Source organism: Mobula hypostoma, chromosome 9 (genome assembly GCF_963921235.1).
Source record: "Mobula hypostoma chromosome 9, sMobHyp1.1, whole genome shotgun sequence".
Taxonomy (NCBI): Eukaryota; Metazoa; Chordata; class Chondrichthyes; order Myliobatiformes; family Myliobatidae; genus Mobula; species Mobula hypostoma.
In genome coordinates this window covers 19,814,563-19,834,622 of record NC_086105.1, presented here as the reverse complement: position 1 = coordinate 19,834,622, position 20,060 = coordinate 19,814,563, and the positions used below count along the sequence as shown (strand labels likewise).

At 44.9% G+C, this 20,060-nt stretch overlaps 2 protein-coding genes across 2 annotated transcripts in view; both read right to left on the bottom strand.

Moving 5' to 3' along the window:
* LOC134352226 (ankyrin repeat domain-containing protein 26-like) overlaps positions 1-7,993 on the bottom strand; it is a 99,273-nt gene extending 91,280 nt beyond the window's left edge. Inside the window, 1 exon segment of the mRNA XM_063059520.1 lies at positions 7,791-7,993. Within this exon segment, the coding sequence (XP_062915590.1) occupies positions 7,791-7,993 (203 nt within the window).
* Positions 7,994-8,181: 188 nt separating this feature from the next.
* The window catches only part of LOC134352225 (ankyrin repeat domain-containing protein 7-like), a 45,189-nt gene continuing 33,310 nt past the window's right edge, over positions 8,182-20,060 (bottom strand). Inside the window, exon 6 of the mRNA XM_063059519.1 lies at positions 8,182-8,377. Within this exon, the coding sequence (XP_062915589.1) occupies positions 8,325-8,377 (53 nt within the window). The 3' untranslated portion in view covers positions 8,182-8,324. The remainder of the gene's footprint in view (positions 8,378-20,060) is intronic.

Below are 20,060 nucleotides of genomic sequence, written 5' to 3'. Positions count from 1 at the left end.
TTACTAGTCAGGAAAATGTCACAGTAGTGCCCAGTTGTATCTCAGCTAGGGATAGGGAGGTTCTAGTTAAGAAAACAAAGGAGGTCCATAGCAGACATACGCAGAAAGAAACAAATGAGGTGTTGATGAAATATAAAAAATGCAAGAGAACAACTAAGAAAGAAGTCAGGCAGCCTAAAATATGGCATGAGGTTGCCCTGGCAGGCAAGGTGAAGGAGAATCTCAAGGGAATTTACAGATATATTAAGAGGCAAAAGCATTACATGAGACTAAACTGGTCCACTTAAAGATCAGAATGGTAATCCAAGAGATGTGGGAGATCTTGAATGAATTTTTCGCATTTGTATTTACTCAGGAGATGGGCATAGAGTCTCTGGAAGTGAGGCAAAGCAGCATGAACTTCATGGATCTATACAGATTACTGAGGAGTTTTTTGCAGTATTGAGGCAAATTAGGGTGGACAAATCCCCAAGGCCTGAGTGACAGGTGAGGTACTGGAGGATTGGAGGATAGATTAGAATAGATTCAACTTTATTGTCATTGTGCCGAGTACAGATACAAAGCCAATGAAAAGCAGTTAGCATCTGACCAGAAATGCAAAGAATAGTATTATTTACAAAATAACTGCAAATAAAAAGTAAGTGCTAAAGCACTCAAATATAAAAGTACTGAGACAGCACAATATGGGTGCAATACTGCTTAGCGCTGTGATGTGAGGTTCAGCAGGGTCACAGCCTCAGGGGAGAAGCTCTTCCTGTGCCTGCCGGTGCGGAAGCAGAGGCTCCTGTAGCGCCTACCGGATGGGAAGAGAGTAAAAAGTCCATGGTTAAGGTGAGATGCATCCTTGATAATGCTTTGGCCCTGCCCAGGCAGCGTTTATGGTAGATGTTCTCAGTGGTGGATAATTGGGTGCCGATAATCCGCTGGGCAGTTTTCACCACACGCTGGAGTGCTTTGCGGTCCAATACGGAACAGTTGCCATACCACACTGAGATGCAGTCGGTGAGAACGCTCTCAATGGTACAGCGGTAAAAGTCCGTCAGTATCCTGGGACAGAGGTGAGCTTTCTTGATGCTCCGCAGGAAATAAAGTCGCTGTTGCACCTTTTTGATCAGGATGGAGGAGTTCAGGGACCAGGTGAGATCCTCGGAAATGTGGACACCGAGGAATTTGAAGCTTGATACACGCTCCACTACAGCTCCGTTGATGTAGGTGGGGATGTGAGTATTGCTCCTAGCATGCCTGAAGTCCACAATGATCTCCTTGGTCTTCTGGGAGTTAAGGGCCAGGTTGTTATCGGCACACCACGCAGCCAGGTGCTGGACCTCGTCCCTGTAGGCCGTCTCCTCATCCCCTCTGATCAGGCCAACCACCATGGTGTCATATGTGAACTTGATTCTGGAGTTATAACCGTGTACAGGAACGCAGTCATAGGTGAAAAGGGAGTACAGAAGAGGGCTCAGCACACAGCCTTGAGGCAAACCAGTGTTCAGGGTGAGAGTGGAGGAGCAGAGGGTGTCTAACTTAACTGACTAGGGTCTGTAAAGTCAGAAAGTCCAAGGTCCAATTGTAGAGGGATGAGCTGATACCAAGCTGATGAAGTTTGGCGATCAGCTTGGAGGGGATCATAGTATTGAATGCCGAACTGAAGTCAACGAACAGCATTCTGACGTTAAGAGTTGGGGTTGTCCAGCTGGGTCAGGGCAGAGTGAAGTGCCGTAGAGATGGCGTCCTCTGTTCACCTGTTGGTGCGAAAGGCAAATTGACGTGGGTCCAGGGTAGTGGGCAGACAGGATTTCAGATGTGATAGAACCAATCGCTCAAAGCACTTTGCAATGATGGGGGTGAGAGCAACTGGGAGTCTGGAAGCCTGTGACTAGTGAAGTACCACAGGGACTGGTGCTAACTATGTCCCAATGTTTAAGAAAGGCTCTAAAATTAAGCCAGGAAATTTTAGACCAGTGAGCCTGACATCAGTAGTGGGAAAGTTATTGGAAGATATTCTAAAGGACAGGATATATAAGTATTGGATAGACATGGACTGATTAGGATAGTCAACATGGCTTCATGTATGGTAGTTCACGTCTAACAAATCTTCCAGTTTTTCGAGGAAGTTAGCAATAAAGTTGATGAAGGCAAGACAGTGGACGTTGCAAGGCTTTTGACAAGGTCCCACATGGAAGATTGCTTAAGAGTTGCTTGGCATTCAAGATGAGATTGTAAATTGTATTAGACATTGGTTTTGTGGGAGATTGGAAGCCTCTGACTAGTGGAGTACCACAGGGATTGGTGCTGGGTGAATCATTGTTTGTCATCTCCATCAATGATAAGGATGATATGTGGTTAGCTGGATAGCAACTCTGCAGATGATACTAAGATTGAGGGTATCGTGCACCGTGAGGAAGTCTATCAGAGCTTGCAGCAGAACCTGCACCAGCTAGGAAAATGGCAGATGGAATTTTTGCAGACAAGTCCGAGGTGTTGCATTTTGGTAGGACCAACCTGGGTAGGTCTTACACAGTGAACTGTAGGGCACTGAGGAGTGTTGTAGAACAAAGTGATCTGGGAATTCAGGTCCATAATTCATTGCAAGTGGGGTCACAGGTAGATAGGGTTGTTAAAAAACAAGGCTTTTGGCATATCGGCCTTCTTTACTCGAAGTACTGAGTACAGGATATGGGATGTTATGTAAAAGTTATATAATATGTTGGTGAGGCCTAATTTGGAGTACTGTGTGCAGTTCTGCTCACCTACCTACAGGAAAATGCAAATATATGCAGGCTTTTTCCACTGAGGTTGTGTGGGACTACAACTAGAGGTCGTGGGTTATCGGTGAAATATGAAAAGTTTAAGGGGAACAGAAGGCTAAACTTCTTCACTCAGAGGGCCACAAGAGTGGCCAGTGTAAGTGGTGGATACGAGCTTGATTTCAATGTTTAAAAGAAGTTTGGATAGGTACACGGATGGTAGGGGCATGGAAGGATATAGTCCCAGCGCAGGTTGACGAGAGTAGGCAGTTCAAATGGTTTGGCACGGACATGATGAGCTGAAGGCTTGTTTCTGTGCTGTACTTGTCTGTGGCTCTATGACTCTGCAATAACAGACCAGGAATACACACTTGGGCTGAGAGACTGCACAACAAAGCAGTGGACAAAACTTAACAGACAAAAATGAAGTTACATTTTTTTGCAGAAATAATAAAAAGAAAATAGACTAAATGGCCAGACTTGCTCAAAGGCTAGTTTAAAAACCTATGTAATTAAGGATTCATATATAGCAGCACTGAATATTAGGGCAGATAAACTAAGCTTAATCTACGCAACACACATCAAAGTTGCTGGTGAACACAGCAGGCCAGGCAGCATCTCTAGGAAGAGGTACAGTTGATGTTTCAGGCCGAGACCCTTCGTCAGGACTAACTGAAGGAAGAGTTAGTAAGAGATTTGAAAGTGGGAGGGGGAGGGGGAGATCCAAAATGATAGGAGAAGACAGGAGGGGGAGGGATGGAGCCAAGAGCTGGACAGGTGATTGGCAAAGGGGATATGAGCGGCTCATGGGGCAGGAGGCCCGGGAAGAAAAACAAGTCGGGGGGGGGGACCCAGAGGATGGGCAAGGCGTATAGTCAGAGGGTCAGAGGGAGAAAAAGGAGAGTGAGAGAAAGAATGTGTGTATAAAAATAAATAACCAATGGGGTACGAGGGGGATGTGGGGCATTAGCGCAAGTTAGAGAAGTCAATGTTCATGCCATCAGGTTGGAGGCTACCCAGACGGAATATAAGGTGTTGTTCCTCCAACAAGAGTGTGGCTTCCTCTTTACAGTAGAGGAGGCCGTGGATAGACATGTCAGAATGGGAATGGGATGTGGAGTTAAAATGTGTGGCCACTGGGAGATCCTGATTTCTCTGGCGGACAGAGCGTAGGCGTTCAGCAAAGCGGTCTCCCAGTCTGCTTCGGGTCTCGAAGGCCACATGGGAAGCACCGGACGCAGTAAATCACACCAGCCCACTCACAGGTGAAGTGTCGCCTCACCTGGAAGGACTGTCTGCGCCCCTGAATGGTGGTGAAGGAGGAAGAGTAAGGGCATGTGTAGCACTTGTTCCGCTTACAAGGATAAGTGCCAGGAGGGAGATCAGTGGAGAGGGATAGGGGGACGAATGGACAAGGGAGTGGCGTAGGGAGCGATCCCTGCGGAAAGCAGAGCCGGGGGGGAGGGAAAGATGTGCTTAGTGGTTGGATACAGTATATCACCCCAGCCGACTCACAGGTGAAGTGTGCAGTATATCACCCCAGCCGACTATTTATTTTTATTTTTATACACACATTCTTTCTCTCACTCTCCTTTTTCTCCCTCTGTCCCTCTGACTATACTCCTTGCCCATCCTCTGGGTTCCCCCCTCCCCTTGTCTTTCTCCCCGGGCCTCCTGTCCCATGATCCTCTCATATCCCCTTTGCCAATCACCTGTCCAGCTCTTGGCTCCGTCCCTCCCCATCCTGTCTTCTCCTATCATTTTGGATCTCCCCCTCCCCTTCCCACTTTCAAATCTCTTACTAACTCTTCCTTCAGTTAGTCCTGACGAAGGGTCTCGGCCTGAAACGTCGACTGTACCTCTTCCTATAGATGCTGCCTGGCCTGCTGCGTTCACCAGCAACTTTGATGTGTGTTGCTTGAATTTCCAGCATCTGCAGAATTCCTGTTGTTTAAGCTTAATCTACAGTGCCTTGAAAAATTATTCAGCCCCACAACTATTTTCACATTTAACTGTCTCATTTTCTAAATTTAAAATATATGGAATTAGGATTTTTTAAGTTAATCTACATTCTCCATGTCAAATCAAAAGGAAAAAAAACCAATACCTGTCAACAGATTACGAAAAATTAAAATCCAAAATCGTGAGGCTGAAAAAAGTATTCATTCCTTTTGCAATTACTCTGCTAACTTTTATCAGGCGCAATGCCATATATTATATCTTACCAACTCCCCAAGTTTGTTGATCAAGAAAATTGGAGGATCACCTATTTTCAATGAATTTATTAGAATAAATGCCTTCTCTCTGTAAGGTCCAACTGGCATCGTTGGTTTTCAACAAACCAAACCAACATGAAGATAAAACAGCATTCAAATCAGGGAAATGATTAATAGAGAGACACAAATCTGGGATAATCTGAAAGTCACTGAACATACCTCAGAGTTCAAAGCAGTCCATTGTGAAAAGGTGGGAAAAATACAAAATCACAGTCACACTGCCTAGGTTAGGCTGCACCTCTAAAGTTAGTAGCTGAAGAATGGCACTTGTAAGAGAGGGTACCGTGATGCGAACTGTGACTGAGTGAGTAACAGAAGTCAGTGGCTGCAACTGCAGATGAAATTCATGGTTTCACAATCTCTAAGGCCTTGAACAAAAAGGATATTAATGGAAGGGTGGCAAGGAAGAAGCCCTAGCTAAAAAAAGAACACATCTCGCCCATAAAGGCTTTGTAAAGCATCACTGAGAAGATGCTGTAAAAATGTGGAAGAAAGTCATGAGATAGAATGTGGAACGTCTTGGCTTCAACACTAAACTGTACGTGTGGTGTAAATCTCATACTGCGCATCAGCCAGGTAACACCTCCCTACTGTAAAGTATGGTGGAAGTAGCATCATGCTATGGGGATGTATTTCAGCAGCAGACACTGGAAATCTGGACAGAACTGACGGGAAGATGAATACTGCTAACTACGGTGGTCCTCAATATTTGAGGGTGGAGCTCAGGATGATGGCACCGAACTGCAACTCCTCTGCTTGCATCATTGGAAACAGCTCTATTTCTATCTTTAATATCTCTTTTTTGCCTTTTCAGGGTTTTTTTGAAGACCCTAACCTGGAGTCACACGCTGACTTTGGTTCTTTGCAGGAATGAGACCCACTCTCAGGGCCTCATGACCGGCCATTTCTCGATATGCCAAGGACGCACCTAAAAGACTAGCGCGCCTTCAGGATGCCGGATTTTCATGGCTCGGGAGGCGAGCAGGTTTGAGGTCAGTGAATCAGTAGTCTTTAGAGTACTGCAGGTCTGTGTCTTTACTGAAGCTTTGCTGCACACTTGAGTGCTTGGTGGAGGGTGCAGATGGGGGAGGGAGGGTTGCCGCTTTGCTGCTGTTTATTCGTGTGCGGGGAGCTGGCTGGTTCTAACATTTAACTGTCATTCATTCCTTGGGGCACTCCTCTGTTTTCATGGATGTTTGTGAAGAAAAAGCATTTCAGGATGTATATTGTATACATTTCTCTGACATTAAATTGAACCTATTGAATAAAACCCTGCTAGCCTCTGCCAGAAGGCTCAAACTGAGGAGGAAGTGCATTTTTCAGAAGGACTGCCAGAGCAACCATAGAGTGGCTTCAAATGAAGAAATCTGATGTGCTTTGAGTGGCCCAGTCAGAGTGCTGACCTCAACCCAATCGATCATCTCTGCCCAGCCCCACTCCCCATCAAAACTTGAGCAATTTAGCAAAGAAGAATAAGCAAATCTTCTCCATGACAGTGTGCAAAGCTAATAGAGACTTATCCAAAAATACTACTAGCTGCAATAGCTGTGAGAAGTGGTTCGACTAAGCACTGAGCAAAGTGGGATGAATAATTTTGAAATGCTGACATTTCAGTTTTTAAAGTTTTACTTTTTCATGCTTTACAATTTTTCCTCTTTTGTGGCCCTACTGTGAAAAAAGAAGCATGTGATTCACATATAAAAATTCTCAGTTAAATTGATCAAAGTTGTAATACTCATTTATGTGAACATATGATTGGGGGCTGATTACGTTTTCAAGGTATGGTATGTAAGGCAGGAGCTAGGCTGCTACTGAAGTCAAACATCCAGTTTTAATTGGTGATCTAGCAAAGGTCAAAAGAATGCGGAGGTGTTAGCAGGGGGATTTTTTAGCCATAAAGGTAAACTGGAAAAGCAAAGAGTTGACAAATTTTGATGGAAACGTATGAGATCATGGCTGGTTTAGATACAGAGTGGGAAGTTGCTCCCTAGCAGATGTTTCAGAACCAAATGGTGCAGATTTAAAATTGTGGGCAGTGGATATAAGGAGATAACGTATAAACATAGACATAACCTGGAGATCACGGCCAGGACACAGAATCAAGCAGGAATTCAAAAAAAAGGTAATGATATGCACCTGAGAAAAAATATTTTTAAAGATGCTTAAAAAACATGGAAATGGGATGAAAGGGTTATTCATCAAAGTCTCGACAGGCTAAATGGCTGCTTTTCATGCTCAAAATTCTCTGAATATAGGGCTTCAAATCAATACCTCATTTATAAACAGGTAATGCTTGAGATTTTTCTTGAAGTATTTAACGTGGGGATTTCAAGAGGCAATAATATCCCAACAAAACTACAGAGCACATAGCAAGTTTACTGAATTATAACATCCCGAATTAAAGATAATACAATCTATCCCTTGTTCTCAGTCATCCAAAGAAAGTTTAAAAAAAAATCAAGTTCACAATATTCAAAAATGTCAAACTAACGATAAAGCAGAACTCAGAGCAATTCACCCACACAGTGCTGGTGCAACTCAGCAGATCATGTAACATCAGCTAATCAGGACACAGCATTTTTTGCGTGCTCTAAGTTTCCAGCATCTGCGGAATCTCTTGTGTTTATACTCTGAGCAATCTGTGGGCCGTTAGCTTCAAACTCCGGCTTAGGAACACTGTAGTAGATCTGACGCTGAAGTCCAACAAAAGAAACAGTATACTAGACAATAAACATCACAGTAATAGATTAAAGCCGCGCTTCTTTACCTATTTTGTTTATCCAGTTGATTAACATCCTTTTTCTTAATGAGCTGCCGAAGTCTGTTCAAATCCCCAGCATAAGCAGCTTTGTGTAGTTTTCCCAAATCTTCCTCTTTCAATTCATAACCTACACGTATTTCACTTGAAGTGTCACAAGTTTCGGAAGACTGTTTTATCTTCCTGCTTGCAATTTGTAGTATTCTCTTCATTTTGCACGACTAATGCAAGACAAGTCCTTGCCAAAAGCGGGTGCAAAATTCAGCTGCGTTTTCCGGCTCGATGGAATAAAACGTTATTTCCTACTGCGAAAATCTTGGATGAGCTAAAATCCAAGAAAGCAAGTATGCAGGAATAGCAAAACTCCAAAACTAGCAAAACGTCCAAAATTAATAAAAAAAAATCCAGGGACAGAATCAGGCTACCAGAATGATGCTGATAATTCAATCACAGGGGATCAGATTGTACGATTTATCCCTCTGTTTCTACAGGTGCAATCACTGATGTTCCACGATATTTATCGCCGTGACAGATCTCAGAACTTTAATCTCCACAGTAAACAGCAGTTCTCGGCTCCGATTGATTGGGGCTGCGGCCTAAAAGAGTGACAAGCAATCGTCAGTGAGTGTACACTTCAAAGAGGGATGCCTCTCTAGCACAGAAAGGGGCTGCTGCGGGCCCCCTGCAGACAGTGCGGACAATCCCCCCTCTCCCTTTCCCACCCCACATCAGACTGCCACTCGCCTGCGCCATTCCCCAACTTCGCGAAGATTCCTCCCAACCACCACTGATTCAATTCCCATCGCTCGTCGCCCGGCAGCACCCGCCCGTGACGTCGTGCCCGGGGCGGGCCCTAGAGACGGGCCATCCAATCACGAAGAGGAGGAGGGAGAGGTGGGTCGGTTTCCAGTGGGAGGTCTGTTGGTGAGTGTTGCCCGGAGAGGGGCTGGCTTCTGCTATCATAGGTTAATACAGCGCAGTGGAACAATAGCGATCTGTTTCTTAGTTTAAAAAACATCTGAGCAACGCACAAAATACTGGAGGAATACAGCGGGTTAGCTAACATCTATGGAGGTAAACGCACAGTCGACGTTAGAGGTCGAGAACCTTTGTCTGGATCGGGATGACAGGCTGAGTTCCTCCAGCGACTGTGGTGGGTGTTGCTCCAGATTTCATGATCCACAGAACGGACCATATCCTCAGAATGGACTGCCTAGCCCCTTTTTCCCCCTTTTCTCATATAGTGTAGTGGGTTTTTTTCCCGCATCTGCAGATTTTCTCGTGTTTGCATTTTTTTCTTTTTTAAAAAATTTAAACTTTTTTTTCTCTCTATGAATTGATAAGAGGAGAATTAGCTGTCTCCTTTTTATCATATACTATATATTAGCTTAATACTACGTATGATTTTGATAATGTCTATTTCACTTTCTGTTTGTATTGTTATTGACATATATTTGAGATAATTCTCTTGTTTGTATATATGCTCTTTTTAACTCAATAAAAAGATGAATAAAAAAAGAAGAAAAGATGAGGAGTCAGAGCAAGAAGGTGGGGGAGGGGAGGAAGAAGTACAATGTTGTAGGTGATAGGTGAAATCAGGAGGGGGAGGGGTGAAGCAAAAAGCTGGGAAATTGATTGGTCAAAGAGAGCTAGAGAAGGGGAAATCTGATAGGAGGGAACAGAATGTCATGGAAGAAAAGGAAGCGGGAAGAGCACCAGAGGGAGGAGATAAGGAGATAGGGAATTGGTGAAGAGAGTGGAGGGTGATTACTGGAAGTTTGAGAAATCGAAGTTCATGCACTCAGGTTGGAGGCTACTCAGACGGAATATAGGGTGTTGCTCCTCCGACCAGAGTGTGGCCTCATCGTAACAATAGAGGAGGCAATGGCTGGACATGTTGGAATGGGTAATGGATGTAGAATTGAAACGGATTGCCGCTGGGAAATCCTGCTGTTTTTGGCGAACGGAGTGTAGGTGCTTGTCAAAGTGGTCTTCCAATCTACGTCGGATCTCATAGATGTACAGGAGGCCACACGGGGAGCATCGAATACAGTAGGTAACCCAAACAGACTCACAGGCGAAATGTCACATCACCTGGAAGGTCTGTTTGGGGCCCTGAATGGTAGTGAGGGAGGAGGTGTAGGGGCGGGTATTACATCTGAGTAGCCTGCAACCTGATGGCAAGAACATCATTTTCTCAAACTTCTAGTATTTTCCCCCACCTTCATCATTACCCCATTCCTGTTTCTCTCTCTCACCTTATCTCCTTACCTGCCCAACACCTCCCTCTGGTACTCCTCCCCCTTCCCTTTCTTCCATGGTCTTCTACCCTCTCCTATCAGATTCTCCCCTATCTAGCCTTTTTATCTCTTTCACCAATCAATTTCCCAGCTCTTTGCTTCACCCCTCCCTTTCTCCTGATTTCACTTATCACCTACCACCTTGTACTTCTTCCTCCTATCCCCCCCACCTTCTTGCTCTGACTTCTCATTTTTTTCCAGTGCTGATTAGAGGTCTTGGCTCAAAACATTGACTGTTTACTCTTTTCCATATAAGACTGTTTTCTCTTTTCCTTCTGAGTTCATCCAGCATTTTGTGTGTGCTGCTCATCTAGTCCTTTTACAGTATGGGAGTCCCAGTCAATATGTGGAATGTTAAAATCACCTTCTATAACAACGTTATGTTTCTTGCATCTGTCTGCAATCTCTCTACAAATTTGTTTCTCTAATTCTCTCAGACTGTTGAGTGATCTGTAAGATAACCCCTTAATGTGGTCATACCTTTCTTATTACTCAGTTCTGCCCATAATGCCTCACTAGGTGAGTTCTCCAGTCTGTCCTGACTGAACACTGCTGTGACATTTTACTTGACCAGTAATGCCACCCCTCCTCCTTCAATTCCTCCCGCTAAAACATTGGAAACCCGGAATACTGAACAGCCAGTTCTGCCCCTCCTGCAACCAAGTCTCACTAATGACTACAATATCATAATTCCAGGTGTTGATCCACGTCCTGAGCGTATCCACCTTTCCTACGATACGTCTTACATTGAAATATACGCAGCTCAGAACATTAGTTGAATCATGCTCAATCGTTTGATTCCTGACGTTGTCTTAGGTCTTAACACCATCTGTCTCCACAACCTCTCCATTATCTGTTCTGGCACTCTAGTTCCTATCCCCCTGCAACTCCAGTTTCAATCATTGTCCAAATCATTCATATAAATTGTTGTCATGGTCCGGTCCGTGAAATCCGCATTCCGGTTCACGGTCCGGTCCGTGGACTCAGGACTCCAGGTCTTCCAGCTGTCCCTCATTTGGTTGAGTTAATCATAGGCACCAGATTCCCATCTTTGGGCTTGGAATAGTAGCCTTGGGGTTGAGTGTGTGCTGCTGGTTTGTCTTGTCAGTCCCCCTTGGAGCAACTTGTCAGTTCCCAGTCTGTCTCTGAGCTCCAAGAGCCCAAGATCCCGCAGCCAAGCTCCAAGAATCCTAGCCTCGACGATCCCGCAGCCAATCTCCAAGAACCCTAGCCTCAATGATCCCGCAGCCAAGCTCCAAGAATCCTAGCCTTGACGATCCTGCAGCCAAGCTCCAAGAACCCTAGCCTCAATGATCCCGCAGCCAAGCTCCAAGAACCCCAGCCTCGACGATCCCGCAGCCAAGCTCAAGACCCAAGACCCCAGACTCAAGCCAACCTTAGGCCTCTAAACTCCAGCCACATCCTGTCTTGAAGCCACATCATGTCCTTGACTGGTTCTGGGGTCCGAGCCCGAGGCAAGACTCAGGTTCTGGGTCCTTGTCTAGTCTCGGGCTCGGAGTCCAAGCCTTCTCTCCTCGTCCATGGGCCTAGTCCTGGTCCTGCTTTCCCTAGCCCAAGTCTGTGTTCTTGTCCCTGCTCCTTGCCTCTATCCTGTCACATCCCTACTCCAGTCAAGTCCTGTTCCTTGTACCTCAGTATCTGTGTCTTGCATTTGGGTCCATTCCCAGCACTCCATTGTGACAATTGTAGGAAGTTGAGACTAGCAGAATACCTGTAGAATAGCGTTTATTAAAATCTAGCCAGCTAATCTTAAATTAACTGCATCATCATGAAATTTAATTTTTGGAAAGCAAACTTGATGTAACACTTAATCAAATGACTTCTGCAATCTGAAGTATAATAAGTCCACCAGTTCCACATTACCTGAAGCACATATTGTTTCTTCAAAACACTCCAATAAATTGACCAAATGTAATTTCATTTTCATAAAACTATGTTGACTTTATCTGATTATCTTGGGTTTTTTTCCCTAAGCGCCCTGATATAATATCTTCAATCATAGCTTCTAACATTTTCCCTACGCCAGATGTTAAATTAACTGACCTGTAGTTCCTTGCATTGTCTTCCTCCCTTTCTGAATAAAGCAATTACATTTATTTTATTCTAATCAAACGGAATATTTCCTGAATCAAGGGAATTTTGGGAAATTAAAACCAATGAACCATCTACTCACTAGATGTTTCTTTTAAAGCTCCAGAAAGAAGTTCATCAGGACCTGGGTACCAATTGGCTGGCAGCTTCAAGAATTTGCTCAGTACTACTTCTCTAGTGCTTGTACTTTTCCAGAATCCCTCCCTTCCTTCCAAAAGGGCTGGAAAAGCCTATTCCACTCTGTATCTCAATAAATAGATAAATAAAATAAATGTCCAATGTCTGCTACTTCTGGGATATCACTTGTATCCTGTAGGACTAATGTAAAACACACAGTTAATTCATCCGCTTTCTCATTGTTTTCTAGTTGTTATTAGTCTCCTGATTCATCATTTACCAAACAACCTTAACTTGACAACACCTCTTCTGAGCATTCAAACACTTTCAGTTGAAAATAAATATAATAGTGAAGGGTTTCAGAATCAGGTTTAATATGCCCGGCATTTGCCGCGACATTTGTTGTGATCTGGCGGTAGTACATTGCAATACATAATGAGAAAAGAAAATTAGTGAGGTAGTGTTCATGGATTCAATGGCCATTCAGAAATCTGATGGCAGAGGGGATGGTACAGTAAGCGTTCTTGATGGTAGTATAACAGTCATCGTGTGTGTTCGCTATTCTGGTTCCACAAGTGATAGACGGGTGATAATTATTTAGGGACTTCTTCAAGTTGCCCTGGTTAAAATCTCTCAAAATGATGGGGAAGGCATCAGGGTGTGCTGTTTCATGCCAACTTGCAGTTACTACACATAAAATTTCACTATCTTCTATCCATGGATTTAGTTTAGTCAAGAGATCAGCACATAGAAAGAATGCAGGAAGAGAAATATCTTTGCACTCAAGATTGTACAGTCTAAGCTTAATTTCCATAACTGGGGAACATTATGCTGTCTACATAAATCACATATTACATAGCAGTACCACTGTAAATTCTCCACATTAGAAATTAATAAACTTTGAAAGTTGTAGCATTTCATTAGCACCTTGGAAATCTACGACTTAAACCATGACTTTCTGTCTCAGACTGCTACCAACTCAGCCAAGCTAAAACTTGCACCTCGTAACTCAGCTTCAAATTATAAAATTATCTTCTCATGTACACCATGTTTTCATTCTTTACATTAAAATCTTTGTTTAATCCCTCAAATAAAATCTTCTCTGCTCTTTTGTTTTGTGTCACATTCCACTAACATCTATATAAGAAGAATAGGACCAATTTTCTCACATGCCATGTTCCTTTATAGTTCTTTAATATCCTCTAAGGTTTCATGTCTTTGATGGATTTGCAAATTCCCACCACCCCTACTAATTAAATTCCTTACTTCAAATATTTCCTTTAATCTTGACAGCTTGAGAGTGTCTATGTCATTTAGTATTTCCTCACATTATTGAGGAAAATACCACATTCATTCCAGTCTTCAAACCAATGATTAGCTGCAAACAAACTCTCCATTTCCTTGGAGATAGTTTGTAAAACAAATGATAATGGTTTCACTGCAATGTCTTACTTCAAGACTAATTGCATGCTATTTTGTGGGTACACATACTGAATTAAGAAGTCTTACATCAAAAAAGTACTAGAATAGCATCATGTGCTGATTTGTCCCAGTACTGTACTTGTTCGATTTTCATATGTGTACTCCATTTTGAAATACTTTTCCAATTAGCACACAGTAAACTAATTGTGAAGGGTCTCTTCACAGGGGAGAAGAGTGGAAGTCTCTCAGTGTCAAAGGCAGAACTGGAAAAACACCTGGAAAAGTTATCACAGACAACCGACGCCCCAGTGGGGTCTGTTCCCTCTTGCCAGCTGTCCTTCCACACTGTCACAAGGTCTATCCCTAGTTGTCAGCTGCTCTTTCACAGCCGTCACTGGTGCACCAGATGATCAGGTATGTTATGTAGGACTAGATGTTAATATTCCTTATTTGCACTGCTGAGACTTGCTGCCTCCACTCTGTGGGGTGGCCAAGTGAGTGGTGGCATCTTCTGGGTTATCAACTGGGCGCCCTCTTTCCTCAGTGTTTCGCTGATAGGCCCACGACACCTCTGGAGGGTTCAGCAGTGAATCCCGGCATCCTGGGCTCACCCCCTAGATGCCTTTCACTCACTTGGGGGCCCAGATGGAATCCTTTCTCTTCATCTAGAGCCACTGACTACCCTTTTTAGCAGCTATGGAGAGGTCTTTGACTGCTTGTCCGTGTGTCGATGAGGGTCAAGCCAGACTCGATACATCGAGACCAGACACCGGGCGGCTAGGCGGGGCACGTGATTGTAAGATGGTGACAGACTTAGGCCAGTGGCTCTGCTTCTCAACTGAAATCGCAGAAACCAACCTCGGACCAGACCTTGTACTATGGTTGGCCTCACTCCATCTCGTTTACATCATCGAGCTTACAGTGCCCTGGGAGGATGCAGTGGAGGAGGCCGACGAGCGCAAGAAGCTGAGCTACACTGAGCTTGCAGACAATGTGTAACAACGTGGCTGGAAAGCAAGGGTCCGACCGATCGAACTAGGCTGCAGAGGATTTGTAGCCACATCAATATCAAAGCTACTCTGGGAGTTGGGAGTGTGAGGGAAGACACACCGATGAGCAGTCAAAGACCTCTCCAGAGCTGCTGAAGAGAGTAGTCAGTGGCTCTGGATGAAGAGAAAGGATTCCATCTGGGCCCCCAAGTGAGTGAAAGGCATCTAGGGGGTGAGCCCGGGACATCAGGATTCACTGCTGAACCCTCCAGAGGTGTCGTGGGCCTATCAGTGAAACACTGAGGAAAGAGGGCGCCCACTTGATAACCCAGCACTCACTTGGTCACCCCACAGACTCTAGGCAACATGTCTTAGGAGTGCAAATAAGGGATATTAACATCTAGTCCTACATAACATACACTATGCCTGTGCCTCTGAAAGTGCACTGTAAATTGAATTCAACTTTTGCCAGATGTCACTGTAAAACTCCAAAAGCACTCACTGCAGCCATGGCAACACAAACATAGACAGGTATTGACACCTGTTTCATGAATGTTGACTTTGAAATGTTAGTGTAAGATGTGAACACCTAGAGGAAAGCCCTGCATGGAGATGACTAAGAAGCTGAGGATAGAAAGAAAGCACTGGGGAGTGACAGAAATGTTAATATCTACTGTGATGTCCCAAAGAATTGGTTCCATTGCTGTAAAGCACTTCTACCAACTAGTGCTAAGACAGCTTATCTACTGATGTCTACTATAAGCCTACGGACTCTCACAGCTACCTGGACTATTCCTCTTCTCACCCTGTCTCTTGCAAAAATGCCATCTCCTTCTTGCAATTCCTCCGTCTCCGCCGCATCTGCTCTCAGGATGAGGCTTTTCTTTCCAGGACGAAGGAGACGTCCTTCTTTAAAGAAAGGGGCTTCCCTTCCTCCACCATCAACTCTGCTCTCAAACGCATCTCTCCCATTTCATGCACATCTGCTCTCACCCCATCCTCCTGCCACCCCACTAGGAATAGGGTTCCCCTTGTCCTCACCTACCACCCCACCAGCCTCCAGGTCCAACATATAATTCTCTGTAACTTCCGCCACCTCCAACGGGATCCCACTACTAAGCACAACTTTCCCTCCCGCCGCCCCCCCCGCCGCTTTCCACAGGGATCGCTCACTCCGCGACTCCTTTGTCCATTCATCCCCACCATCCCTTCCCACTGATCTCCCTTCTGGCTCTTATCCTTGTAAGCAGAACAAGTGCTACACATGCCCTTACACTTCCTCCCTCACTACCATTCAGGGCCCCAGATAGTCCTTCCAGGTGAGGCGACGCTTCACCTGTGAGTCGGCTGGGGTGATACACTGCGTCCGGTGCTCCCGATGCGGCTTTCTATATATTGGCGAGACCCAACGCAGGCTGGGAGACCGTTTCGCTGAACACCTACGCTCTGTCCACCAGAGAAAGCAGGATCTCCCAGTGGCCACACATTTTAATTCCACGTCCCATTCCCATTCTGATATGTCTATCCATGACCTCCTCTACTGTCAAGATGAAGCCACACTCAGGCTGGAGGAACAACACCTTATATTCCGTCTGGGTAGCTTCCAACCTGATGGCATGAACACTGACTTCTCTAACTTCCGTTAATGCCCCGCCTCTCCCTCGTACCCCATCCGTTATTTATTTATTATTATTATATATACATTTTTTTCTCTCTCTTTTTCTCCCTCTGTCCCTCTCACTATACCCCTTGCCCATCCTCTGGGATTCCCCCCTCCCCCCTTCTTTCTCCCGAGGCCTCCCATCCCATGATCCTTTTATATCCCTTTTGCCAATCAATTTTCCAGCTCTTGGCTTCATCCCTCTCCCTCCTGTCTTCTCCTATTATCCAAGTATATATGCAGTATTCGTCCCTGAGATTCGTCTTCTCTACAGACAGTTACAAAACAGAGAACCATGGAACCAACCTGTTCAAAGAACTACATCCAACATCAAACTCCACCCTCCCACACATGCAAAAAAATCACACCAACAGCAACAAAAGAAAACAAGCGAAAATTAAAAGGCATATTTCAGTACAGTTCAACTCAGTGTTCATTATTTGCAGGCCACCCCAATTCAACAGTCATCCAAAAGTAGTAACAAAAATGAGTGACCAGATTAGAATTAGAAACTAGAACACATCATAATCATGAATCAGAATCCAAATCTACAATCTGCATCAATTAAACGGTGCTCTTGCACCATCCGTTGGCAGCACTGAGAGAGAGATCACTTGAACTTTCAGCGGAAGATATAATCTATTGTAACTCTGAACATGTAACATCTGGCACCTGCAACCATTTCAACCCGAATGGCTGCCAAGGAGGCATTAGCAATTGCAGTGGTTGAGTGGTAGTGGGAGGAATTAGGCTGCCATTTATTGACTACAGCTCAATTCATACCGTCAGTTCTAATCTCATCAACAAGCTTCAAGCTCCTCTGTACCTCCCTCTGCAATTGTATCTTTGACTTCCTCACCAGGAAACTGTGTGATCAGAAGTAACATCTTTTCCTTACTGACAATCAACATTGGCACATGCCAAGATTATGTGCTTAAGCACTGTTTTACTCTCTCTACACCCATGACTCTGTGGCTAGGTGCAGCTCAAATGCTATCTATAAATTTGTCGAAGACACAACTACTGTTGGCAGAATTTCAGATGGTGACGAGGAAGCATTCAAGAGTGAGATGGGTCAGCAGGTTGCGGGTGTCACAGCAGCAACCTTGTACTCAACATCAGTACGACCAAGGAATTGATTGAGGACTTCAGGAATGGGATGATGTGGGAACATCTACTATTCTTCATGGAGGGATCAGCAGTGGAAAAGATGAACAATTTCAAGTTCCTGTGTGTCAACATCTCTGAGGATCTATCCTGGGCCCAAAACATATTGATGCAATTACAAAGAATGCACAAGAGCAGCTATATTTCATCAGCAGTTTGAGGAGAATTGGTATGTCACGAAAGACACCAGCAAATTTCTACAGATGTACTGTGGGGAGCATTCTAACTGGTTGCATCACCATCTGGTATGGAGGGGCCAGTGCATAGAGTCAGAAAAAGCTGCTGAAAGTTGTAAACTCAGCCAGCTCGATCATGGACACTAGCCTCCCTGGCAACCAGGATACATTCAGAAGGTGAGGCCTCAAAAAGGCAGCATCCATCACTAAGGACACCCATCACCCACAGCATGTCCTCTTATCATTACCACCACCAAGGGGGAGGTACAGGAACCTAAAGTCACATGCTTAATGGATCAGGAATAGCTTCTTCCCCTCCATCATCAGATTTCTGAATAGACAGCGAACCCATGATCATTACCTCAGTTTTTCCTCCTCTTTTTGCACAATCTATTTAATTTAATTTTTATATATATTTCTTATTATAATTTATAGTTTTCATTTTTATCTATTGCAATGTACTGTTACTGCAAAACAACAAGTGTAATGACATTGGCCAGTAATATTAAACCCGATTCTTATTTTGATTTTGCTATCATAAAAAGCATTGGATTTATATCTATATATATATATCTATATATTTGTATATCTATCTATATATCTGTATCTATATCTATATATATCTGTGTGTGTGCGTGTGTGTGTGTGTGTGTGTGTGTGTGTGTGTGTGTGTGTGTGTGTGATATATATATAACTATATATATATCTATATATTTCTATATCTATATATATATAGTTTTTGACAGCTCTTTAAGGGACACAACATCCATTCAGGCAACCTGCACTGAGTTGGATGGCTGGCTGAAATCTGTGGACAAGTCTGGCCAATCTGGGAAGTTTAAAGCCTGGGTGTATCAGCATGGCATTCTTCCCAGAGTCCTGTGGCCTCTGCTCGTCTATGCATTTCCGATCTCCACAGTCAAAACCTTAGAGAGGAGGGTTAGCAACCACCTCAGGAGATGGCTGGGGCTGCCAAAGAGCCTGAGCAGCATCGCACTCTATGGACACCACAACAAACTGCAACTGCCCTTCAAATCCTTGGAGGAAGAATTCAAGGTAACAAGAGCCAGAGAAGTGCTCCAGTATAGGGACTCAAGTGACCTGAAGGTGGCTTGAGCAGGGATCCAAGTAAGTACTGGCAGGAAGTGGAGGGCAGAGGAAGCTGTTCAGGAGGCAGAGGCGAGGCTGCGTCACACGAGGCCGAGCTGGGCTAGGATCTTTTCCGACTCCCCAAATGGACACCAGAGGGAAGGAAAGGCATCGTCTAGTTCAGGAGGAGGTGAGAGCAGTAGTGGAGGAGATGAGAGACTGCAAGGTGGTGGGAATGAAGCAACGGGGAGCTTGGACAAGATGGGAGAATGTGCTTGAGAGGAAAGTGACCTGGGCTGATCTTTGGAAAGCCGAACCACACCGCATCCAATTTCTCATCCAGGCAGTGTACGATGTGCTTCCAAGCCCATCAAACCTGCACACATGGGGCAAGGCAGAGTCATCTGCGTGCCCACTGTACTCCAAGCAAGGAACCCTGGAGCACATCCTCAGCGGCTGTGCAAGGGCACTTGGTGAGGGACGGTACAGGTGGAGGCATGATCAGGACCTGAAGACCACCACTGAAGCCGTCAGTGCAGGAGTTGAGTGGGCGAAGCAGTTCCGACCCTCCAAGCAGACCATTGCCGGGGAGCTGGGGATCAGCCAATACCTCCCAAAAGAACATCTGCAGGCATTCTGACCTCTGCAAGGGACTGGCAGCTGTTGGTGGACCTCGAAGGGCAGCTGAAGTTCCCCAACCATATCGCAGCCACCACCCTGCCACCAGACATTGTCCTAGTGTCTGAGTCGACTAAGCAGGTGGTGCTGTTGGAGCTGACAGTACCATAGGAAGATAGCTTGGAAGAGGCCTTTGAAAGGAAGCTCTCCAAGTACGCAGGAATGGTCAGCAGCTGTCAGCAGGCTGGAGGGAGAGCGAGGTGTCTCCCAGTGGAGGTTGGTTGTAGGGGATTCGTAGCCCATTCTTTAGTTAGAGCCTTCAGCATTTTGGGCATCGAGGGAGAGAGGAAGAGGAGAGCCATCCGCAGTACCACCGATGCGGCAGAGAGGGCCTCAAGATGGTTGTGGCTCAAAAGAGGGGAGCCATGGAGTCATAAGTAGCTAGCCATCTGGACACAAGCTGGGGTCTGATCAGCCCCGGCTGGGTCACCTGCAGGAGGTTGTATGATGTTGAAAGACCCAAAACACCCGATGATTCCAGGAACATCACTGAAGATGTGTCCAGAAGTATCAATAGATGTATGTACACAGCTTACACCCTGAGTTCATCAGTGACAACCAGGAAAGAC